This window comes from Anolis carolinensis, unplaced genomic scaffold (genome assembly GCF_035594765.1).
Source record: "Anolis carolinensis isolate JA03-04 unplaced genomic scaffold, rAnoCar3.1.pri scaffold_12, whole genome shotgun sequence".
NCBI classification, from domain to species: domain Eukaryota; kingdom Metazoa; phylum Chordata; class Lepidosauria; order Squamata; family Dactyloidae; genus Anolis; species Anolis carolinensis.
Window position 1 is genome coordinate 18249577 of NW_026943823.1, and position 10791 is coordinate 18260367.

The following is a 10791-nucleotide window of genomic DNA, read 5'->3' on the forward strand; positions in this document are numbered from 1 at the left end:
CTTTATTATCCCCCTCGACTGGAGATAGGTTTTGTTTCATTCAAAGTTAATACGCTTATCAAGTATCTTTCAGGGCTTTAAAAACAGTCATAGCTTTGGAGGCTGGATGCATCTTGATAGCCTTTTTTTTGTAAATTAAATCCCATTCTATCAAGCAACTGTCATAGCAGTAAAAAATTCACCTAAAAAGTGAATTTCAATAAGAAACTGATCAAAACAACCCAATACAGGAAAGTTACCTGCAAAATATTACAGGAATGGGGAGTATCTGCCAAGATATACAGCAAAATCTCAGTATGGCCATAGTTGTATGAAGCAAAACTTGTGTAAATGTGATTGTCAAAATGGATTCGGCAATTTTATGCCTCAGAGCTATATTTCCGTATATTGCGGCCCCAACCTCTGTAAAAATTCATAACCAAGGCGCTATGTAATATTGTTTATTGGACATTTGCAAGATCAAAAAAGGAGAAAAACAGTTTCCACACTTGTGAAAGAAACATGGATGCATAAGGGTAAGGCAGCTACTCCTTGCAAGTTTAAACAGCCCAGAAAGGACTTTTTTAAGAGGGCGTAACCTTGGTAACATATACATAAATAAGGAGGAAAAGCCTGTTAACTGGAGCAAGGCTCCAACTTAGTAGCAATTGGGAAGGAGCAGGTTCTGACTAAATTGGCTTGTGAGGAGCCCAGCTTGGAAGGACAACCATACAAAGTAGTAAGAAAACGCAAAACTCAATGAGCAAATAGTTATTTTAGAATGGTTTTGCTTTCTCCCAATAACCTTTTCCTGTTACTCACATTAGTATGAACCTCCCCCCACAACTTTTAACCATTAAATTAGTCTTAAAAACAATCGCTAGTCCTAAATGTCATTAAACCAGGGGACAAAACATTCAGAATGGATTTCTCTCCTGTCACAGCAATTCCTGAATATTTGCATGCCGGGAAATAGGTCACAAGAGCTTCCCGCATGAACACAGGCCCAATATTGTCAAGATCACAGCATCGTGTCCTGGGAGAATGGCAAAATTTAAGAGTTGACGCTGTGCAGTATGTTAGTTGGGACTAAAATAAGGATTACGGCAGACCACCAAGGAGAACAAACCAAAAGGTTCAGACTCCAGAGCCAAATGGCACCTACTTTTCAGCACAAATCGGAGCCTTGCTGTTACACCTTCCGAGAAGAGAAGAAGGAGAGTCGGCATCTACTCACAATAAGGGCCATGATGCTGAAAGGAGGTCCAAAGAACGGGACGGGTTGCCGTAGTCAACAAGGCCACATCTTCTCCGCCTTTATCCTTCCTTTGTGCTTGGTTTTCTCGCTCCAAGACCATATCCACAAAGAGCAGGAAAGGATAAACAGTTGCCCTCTAGTTTGCAAATCCCATTATCCCTGGCTCAGAATGGCCAAGGCCTTGGGCGTTGTAGTCAACGACATCTGGAGGGCCACACAAACTCCACTTCTACTGTAGAAAATGATGAGGGTGGTGTACAAGAGCTCCCCAATCTCTAGACTGGTTAGATAAGGACTCCATTCTCTGGGTTGGTGAGTTTTGCCAGAGACTTGCAAATAAAACCACAATATTGATGCCACTTTGCAAGGTGGTAGAGGGCATGTCCCTTGCTTTCCCAATGGAAAGAACTTATCTCTTTATGGGGAAAATGTCCAAGATGGGAGAGGACTTCTTTCCTGCCTCCCTGGTCATTAGTTGGAACTCGTCTGATCCTGTGGAAATCCAATGGAGCGGCTTTGCAAATGACTTTTATTTATGCTCCGAGGCTGGCGACTCACAAAGCAATCTTCCCTGGCGATCAGATGCAGAAAGAGGGAGGGAAAACAAGTTGAGCGTGTTCGGTTGGGCAAACAAGAATGCGGCGGCCCACAAGCTCTCCTTTCCCGACAAGACAGCACACAGATGCAAGAACTGAGTGAAAAATGCGACCTTAAGAGCCGAAGAACGAACATTAGAACAAGAGGAACATAAGTGAGCTTTCCTTGAGTGTCCCTGGCGTATTACAAGCCATTTGTTCATTGAAGTTCTCCTGCTCTTGCCTAGGCATACAATCCTGAGCCATGCAATGATCCGGTTGCGCCATACATACATATATATATGGAGCCAGATCACAAAAAAGTAGGCGATCTTTGTTCAACATCCTTACAGTCCTGCTGAAAACTTTTATTTCAAGGCAGCTTAAAGACACAGACCAATAGTGTTCGCCTACTAGCATTGTTTTGGGTTGAGTTCCCATTTCAGTACAGTCTGTCTTGAATAGCTCTGCCTTTTAAAGTGGAACTCATATCGCATAAGCGGCTCCGATATTGATCTCAAAGTGCCAGAGACGCGAAAATAACACAATCGTTTGTCTTCCATCGATGGGGAAAGGGGACGGACCCAGCACAGTTGCCTCCTTCCTTCGCATTCAATAAGCCAATGCCCCCTTTCTCTGTGCTTATCAATTGCATTAAAAAACATCATTTGGCTTTTTTTGCAGGGGGGAAATAAACTGTTTTCAGGGAGTCAATCACAATAGTGTTTTAATGGACGAAAGGGAAGAAGGTGACATGTTGGTTTTTTTCACAGCATAATTCCAGCCATCATTTACACCGTTTACTCAATTCGCAATGCGGCAATTGTCGTGAACAGTGTTCAGAGAAGGTCCTTTTCAATATTGTTTTCTATATATTTATATATAATATATCTCTTATAAAGTCTGGAAGATCAATATAAATACTGCTCCAGAAATTAAAAAAGAAGAGTGTTTACACCCCACAAACTCAAATATTATATAGCTCAGCGTCCTAGGTTTAGAATCTTCTGTAAAAATCTTAACGGCGGAGAGGTTCAAGTTTTCGCAATTTCAGTGACGCGCCGGACAACTCGTCTTGCTTGGAGGAGGGCGGCTGGATGGCATCTGGGGATTGGAATAAGACTCTGCCCCGGTGGTTGAATACATAGAAGGAGGGGTGGTTCCTCAATGTGTCGAACGTCCTAGAAAGGAAAAAGAAGCAGAAGGCGGAGAGTGCAGTTAACAAAGAGAAGCAATGACGAGTTGATCCTCAGCTCATCTGGGAAACACACTGAATGTTGGGGAACTGCCGTGACCCTTCAGGATGAGAAGCTAGTTTCTTTCCATTTTTACAAGGATTCGGGTAGGCCAGTTGCAAAACCATGGTCCAGACAGGTTTCTCATTGGTCTGTTCATATGCCTTGTTTATTTAAGCATCTTGACTTGAGCCTAATGTGCCATCGAACCTAATGCACAGCTCAATTATCAACACCTTGAAACAAAAAAAGGAGGACTCTGTCATTTGGCCCAAAAAGGTGTGCATTACAGTTGCTGCCTGCTTGAAAAAACAGAAGTAATCGAACACCAAAGCTTTCAGCAACGGAAAAGAAAACCTTTGGGGTGCATCTATGCTGCAGAATGAATGCCTTGGTGCAATGCTATGGAGTCATGGGGATGTAATTTGGGATCATGGGGGATGCCAAAAAATGCTGATGCCTCGCCAAACTACAAATCCCAGCACTGCATAGCATTGGGACAAGGTAATTAAATTAAGAGATGACTGCTCTCAAATAGGAGCTCCAGGGCCTTTGGCTCAGCACGAAGATCACCGTATGAGCAAATCTAATATCTAATTTTGGCAAGGTCATTTAGACCAAAAAAGGTGAGCAATAAATTCAAGTAAATAAGGTATTTATCTTCTATATAAATAAAAAGTCAATATATATGTTTATAGGTACAGTAGAGTTTCACTTATCCAACATAAACGGGCCGGCAGAATGTTGGATAAGCGAATATCTTGGATAATAAGGAGGGATTAAGGAAAAGCCTATTAAACATCAAATTAGGTTATGACTTTACAAATTAAGCACCAAAACATCATGTTATACAACAAATTTGACAGAAAAAGTAGTTCAATATGCAGTAATGTTATGCTGTAATTACTGTATTTACGAATTTAGCACCAAAATATCATGATGTATTGAAAACATTGACTACAAGAATGTGTTGGATAATCCAGAACATTGGATAAGCGGGTGTTGGATAAGTGAGACTCTACTGTATGTATTTTCCACTCCCGTCAATGATGGATCTGGATCAAACATGGCACACAGACCCATCATGACAACTTTAAAATCTGGCAGGGTTTGGGGGCACTGACTCAGGATGATGGGAGATGTAGTTCACCCATATCCAGAGAGCGCTATGAACCCCACTGATGACGGATGTGGAGCAAACTTGGCACACAAACCCATCATTACCAATTTTAACTACTGGAACAGTTTGGGAGCAGGGACACATGATAGTGAGAATTCTAGTTTAACTACATCCTTATGCATTTTCTAAAGGGACCATTCATAAATTCTAAAAACAATGAGTTTTTCTAATAAATAGCATTACAAATTACTTAAGCTGGGAATCACCAGATACCTAAGCTAGTATATCTATAAATGAAGAATTAGGGAAGAGGATGTCTCCACCAACCACAACCAAGTTTATAAGCACTATATTCCCGTTTTCTCCCTACCAACCTAATAAAGGAGGGCAATTACTCGACTTTGTTGACAACTGTGAATCCAAAACCCTTCCAGATCAACTGCAAATCACATGTGGGTCTATGAAGAGATCCCAGTCTACTGTCTGCCGTTGCTAGTATTATATAGAGATATTTAAAGGAAAGGATGACATCCAAGTCAATTTTCAACTTATTCTTTCTTCAAATAAGTGCTCTACTACCTCCAGTTCCAATGGCTTTCCTCTTTTCTGGGAATTTTTACTTTGGTTCTTTTCATGGTAAGCCCAGCTCTCTGGATGGATCAGACCAAGCCTAGGCTCCAGGGTCCCATAACAGAAAGACAAAGGGGAAGGAGGGGGTTATCCCTCTCACAGAGTTGCCCCTTCAGCAAATGGCATGTTGTCCCAACGACGGGGATTCAGTGACACCATAATGACCATGAGCCATTCATAGGCAAGATCCCATGACAATCACATGCAACCAAGGCCGGGTGGCAGCACTATGGGATGGCAAGCAGTGGCCAGGTTTCCCTAAAATTAAGAAAAAAGCTTGAACACAAACTATTCCCTTCTTCCAATAGTTCTTTAAGACAACCAGGAAAAGTAATATAGTCAGGGGAAACGGCAACAGCAGTGAAGTGGAGTAAACACAACATACTTATTTTTCAGCTCTGAAGTCGCATCCATGTCTTTAAATTCTCCTGCAATGTGTACTATCCCGTAACAGGTAACCGCAAAGGCCAGCAGTGTTTGAAGAACTATCTGTAACAGATTAAAGGGAGGCAAATGAAATATCTTAAGTGAATTCCTCTTTCCTTTGTTCACTGAATATGCGGCGCAGTAAGTATGTCACAGATATCAAATGCCTTGGGCTGTTTAACCATCTAACCAAAGACATGAACATTGGCATTGTTGTTTAACTACACCTACCATATACTCAAGGCATAAATTTCATTGGAACCTGCCCTATTCAGGTGCAGCTTCTACAGCACATGCATCTGAAGTGTTTGAAATACAGATTTCAAGGCATTCTTAGATTGCTTAAAGTCATTAAAATCAAGACATAAAGCTGGAAAGAGCAATAAGGACCAGCATAGCAGATGATCCAACACTTCCAGATAAATATTAATGTGTTGTTTGCTCTGTAGAGCTCAAGCAGCAAGAGCCTTTCTGGAAAATTCCTGGAGGAATCTTTCAAACTGAAGAGCATTTTAGTCTCAAGTACAGAGTGAAGCACATCTATCTCATTAAAGCTGGGAGTTTGTATGTTCGAGCAAAGAAAGAATGAGGAGGTGCTGTACTTCAGACTCAATTTGTGGGAACATGTTAAAGCGAACAACAAAAAAGCTACAAATCCAGACATATTTGGCACAAACCAACACTAAGGGCTCCAATTTATCCTTGGGTTCTATTAGTTCAATGACTCCAGTGCATCCAAACCACTTTATACACAAATATGTCATCCTATGGATCACAGGCAAACTTCATAGAACTTACATCTATTGGCAAGGTTTCGTCTTCCTTTTCTGTTAGTCTCATATAGGAACGATCTGCAAAAGAAAGGTAACGGAATTAATTGGAGAGGAATATCACTATGTAACCCAATTTTGTTCCTGGGTTATAAATGTCATTTACTAATTGGTACTGTCATAAAAACATGGGGAAAGTATACTAAACTGCAGCACATTTTGCTCTAGATTTTCAATGAATATTTCATCGAGTCTCAACCACTTCAACCTAGTTTGTGGTAGTCACAAAAACGAAGTTTCCAGAGTACAAGAACTACTTTCTACGGAAGTATCGCACAATTAAATAGGAAATAACAATTTCAAACCAGGAACAGAAGATTTTTCAAATATTGTTACACAGAGTATTCTCTCTGCTCTTCTACGACTGAAGGCTAGTTCTTCCTTGTTCCCATAATGATGCCTTCAGCGTTTCAAATTGTATTTGACCTTCGAAGCCTGATTTGATGAATCAGAACCATCTCCATAGGGCACCATGAGAAGAATATCTTCCGAAGGAAGTTGTGGACAGTTCTTCAAACATCAGAGACAGGGCTGCGCTTTGATTCAACTTGCCACCATTTCAAATGAAAAGTATTATTTTTCTATGGGACTAAAGCCTGCCGTTGTGCAATAGATAGCTGGGCTCTAGAGCACTCCTCCCCCCCCCCCCCCAAGGTCTAACTGCCATTCTGGACCAGAATGAAGAAGGCGGGGCCAGGAAGACATCTTTCCACCATGTCTCCTGTATCGATTTAATGATATAATAATATATAATAATATTATACTATACTAATATTATAATATATTGTATATACATGTAATATCAATAATAATATTATGATGTAATACAATGTAATAATAATTATAATTCACTATTATAATTGTATATTTATATTACATGCAATATTACGAATAATATTGCAATATAGTTGTATAATATAATATATTGTATGTATATATGCTTGTAAGGAGCCTCCGGTGGCTCAGTGTGTTAAAGCGCTGAGCTGCCGAACTTGCAGACTGAAAGGTCCCAGGTTCAAACCCGGGGAGCGGAGTGAGCACCCGCTGTTAGCTCCAGCTTCTGCCAACCTAGCAGTTCAAAACATGCCAATGTGAGTAGATCAATAGGTACCGTTCCGGCGGGAAGGTAACGGTGTTCCATGCAGTCATGGCCTTGGAGGTGTCTACGGACAATGCCGGCTCTTCGGCTTAGAAATGGAAATGAGTACCAACCCCACGACTGGACTTAACGTCAGGGGAAACCTTTACCTTTATCTATAGTTGTAAACCGCCCTCAGTCCCCTTCGAGGTGAGAAGGGGGGGGGGGATATAAATGTCGCAAATAAATAATAAATGAATAATAGAGGCCACAGTTCAAATACCAGCTCAGCCACAGAAACAAATGCGGGATGCAAAGGCACACCTCTGAAGAAATCTTGCCAAGAAAGCTCTTTAATCTTATATTTATGTTACATATTTTATGTTATATTCGCATAAAATATAAATATTATACCCATATACAATATATGTTGAGGGGGCTTTGGTTGTGCTTTTCCTGCATGGCAGAATGAGGTTGGACTAAATGCCCCATGTGATCTCTTCCAACTCTATTATTCTAGGATGATGATCATGATTATTATTCTGATATCAATAAAATCTATTTATTTAAAACTATGCATCCCAAGAGTGCATGGCATGGGCTCCATTCATTCTGCAGCACTTTTAAGGGGGAAAGACTAGTTCCCCATCTTTAGAGGACTCTGGGTGGAAGGGTCCAGCTGTGGTCTCCTTAAAGAAGTCAACAGCGAAACAGGAAGCTCCTCCTGCCTCGTGAAAGCGGCCTGCAAAAGCATTAAGGCAAAGAAGGCCCCATATTGTCGCTTCCCGGCACCCGTAGCCAAGGAAGTGAAGGCCCGAAGCCTGCCTAGATTTTCCTCGCCGAGGGGCTGAGGGCTGGGAGAAGAGGCGAATTCAGGGGAAAGGGCGGCCCGTGACTCACGTTGGGCGGCGGAGAAGGCCGCGTGCGCCAAGGCGAAGAGGCCGACCCCGACCAGCCCTTTCCACAGCGAGGCCGCCGCCATCGTCCGCCCTCCCTCCGGCAGCCGAAAGCGCCGACCGCGCATGCGTACGCAGAGGGAAAGGGGAAATGCGTGTTGACGCAAAAGGGGGGCGGAGCCTCCTCTCGCCTTCACTCGGCCCGCCGAGACGTCACGCCGCCAAGGCGCCTGCGCGGAAGCCCGAGAAGAGGGAGGAGCTTCATAGAAACAGACAGGAGTGGGCGTGGCCTCATTAAAGGGGACAGACCCTGATATCAGTATGTTTACTTTCTCACTCCTGTTTGGAAAGCCTTAGATTATTGATATGTTAATAGATTAGTTGATTTGTATTTTAATACGTTATGGCATAGATGAAAACAATCCTCACAAAATCCTGGTGCGAGATTACAATATGATTAAAAAAAATAAACACTTCAATAATCATAAAAATATAATAATTACAGTAGAGTCTCACTTATCCAACACTCACTTATCCAACGTTCTGGATTATCCAACGCATTTTTGTAGTCAGTGTTTTCAATATTTTGGTTCTAAATTCTTAAATACAGTAATTACTACATTGCATTACTGCGTATTGAACTACTTTTTCTTCCAAATTTGTTGTATAAACTGATGTTTTGGTGCTTAATTTGTAAAATCATAACCTAATTTGATGTTTAACAGGCTTTTCCTCAATGCCTCCTTATTATCCAACATATTCGCTTATCCAACATTCTGCCGGCCCGTTTATGTTGGATAAGTGAGACTCTACTGTATTAACATAATCATTATTATTATTATTATTATTATTATTATTATTATTATTATTACAGTAGAGTCAGCTTATACTCGAGAATCTATGGTACATTTTTATTTTTCTCTATTATTATTGGTAAAATTATTGTAGCTACTATTACATTTATTTTACTCTATTTTTATTATTATTAATACAGTAGAGTCTCACTTATCCAAAATAAATGGGCCGGCAGAACGTTGGATAAGCGAATATGTTGGATAATAAGGAGGGATTAAGGAAAAGCCTATTAAACATTAAATTAGGTTATGATTTTACAAATTAAGCACCAAAACATCATGTTTTACAACAAATTTGACAGAAAAAGTAGTTCAGTAATGCTATGTAGTAATTACTGTATTTACGATTTTAGCACAAAAATATCACAATGTATTGAAAACATTGACTACAAAAATGCGTTGGATAATCCAGAACGTTGGATAAGCGAGTGTTGGATAAATGAGACTCTACTGTATTATCATCATGTATGTATATACTGCCAGCAGTGTAATGGTACAGAACTACAAAAGGGTCTCCAAAAGGCAAAGTGTCAACAAAACGCAAAGAAACGAGTCAAAACAAAACAAAGAAACAAATCTGATACTGTGAAAATAAATACAGTAGAGTCTCACTTATCCAACACTCGCTTATCCAACGTTCTGGATTATCCAACGCATTTTTGTAGTCAATGTTTTCAATATATCATGATATTTTGGTGCTAAATTCGTAAATACAGTAATTACTACATAGCATTACTGCGTATTGAACTACTTTTTCTGTCAAATTTGTTGTATAACATGATGTTTTGGTGCTTAATTTGTAAAATCATAACCTAATTTAATGTTTAATAGGCTTTTCCTTAATCTCTCCTTATTATCCAACGTATTTGCTTATCCAACGTTCTGCTGGCCCGTTTACGTTGGATAAGCGAGACTCTACTGTAGACACAAAACAAGGAAATGTTAAGGTCCACAAGGAAACAATGTAACTAAAGCTACCCACAATTATTACTTATTATTATGGAATGTATACAATGTTTCAAAGATAGGGGCTGATTGATCATCAGGTTAATTGAAAACAAATACAGTAGACTCTCACTTATCCAACATCCGCTTATCCAACATTCTGGATTATCCAACGCAGTTTGCCTCCCACCCCGATCCACGGCTGTTTCTCTAGACAGCAAGGATTGAACTTTTTATGGATTTAATTTCCAACAATGTTGCTACTGTAAATTAATTTCATGCAATTCTATCTTCATTTGTAGTCAATTTGTTAGTAGCCAATATTTTTGTAGCTAATGTTTTCAATATATTGCGATGTTTTGGTGCTAAATTCATAAATACAGTAATTACCACATAACGTTATCATGTTTTGGACTGCTTTTCCTGTCGATTTGTTGTAAAGCATGATGTTTTTGGTGCTTAATTTGTAAAATCATAACGTAATTTGACGTTTAAAGGGCTTTTCCTTAATCCCTCCTTATTATATTTATTATTTATTTATTACAATATTTATATCCCGCCCTTCTCACCCAACAGGGGATTCAGGGCGGCTTACAATAAAACGCATATATAAAAATTATACAGTGCAATATAAATCAGTTAAAATTTATTATTAAATTATTATTAACTTATTATTATTATCCAACATTTTCGATTATCCAACGTTCTACTGGTCCATTTATGTTGGATAAGTGAGAATCTATTGTATAAGGATTAAGGCCCATAATAAAAAGGGAAAAATATTGAAAAATTGGTGTTGAATCAGTTAGTTTAATGTTGTAGTTAATCAATTAGCATTGAATAGCTTCATCTCCTGGCTTCTTCCTGCCTGGGAGCATCCTTTGTTCAGAGTCATTAGCCGCCCCTGGTTGATTCATGTCTGGAACTCCTCTGTTTTCAGAGTGTTGCTTCTTATTTTGGAGTTT

General features: G+C 39.8%; 1 protein-coding gene across 1 annotated transcript; it reads right to left on the reverse strand.

Moving 5' to 3' along the window:
• Positions 1-426: 426 nt before the first annotated feature.
• On the reverse strand, positions 427-8190 carry mmgt1 (membrane magnesium transporter 1). Its single transcript, XM_003228943.4, has 4 exons — positions 8032-8190; positions 6022-6074; positions 5183-5286; positions 427-2993 (listed from the first exon to the last, which is right to left on the reverse strand). The coding sequence occupies exons 1-4, from the start codon at positions 8153-8155 to the stop codon at positions 2831-2833; spliced, it is 444 nt and encodes a 147-aa protein (XP_003228991.2). The 5' UTR covers positions 8156-8190; the 3' UTR covers positions 427-2830.
• Positions 8191-10791: the final 2601 nt, after the last annotated feature.

Coding starts and splice junctions, on each gene's coding strand:
- mmgt1 (XM_003228943.4), bottom strand. CDS start 8,155: ATGCGCGGTCGGCGCTTTCGGCTGCCGGAGGGAGGGCGGACGATGGCG. Junction 5,287..6,021: donor ACGAAACCTTGCCAATAGAT/GTAAGTTCTATG, acceptor AATCTGTTACAG/ATAGTTCTTCAAACACTGCT. Junction 2,994..5,182: donor ACTTCAGAGCTGAAAAATAA/GTATGTTGTGTT, acceptor TTTCCTTTCTAG/GACGTTCGACACATTGAGGA.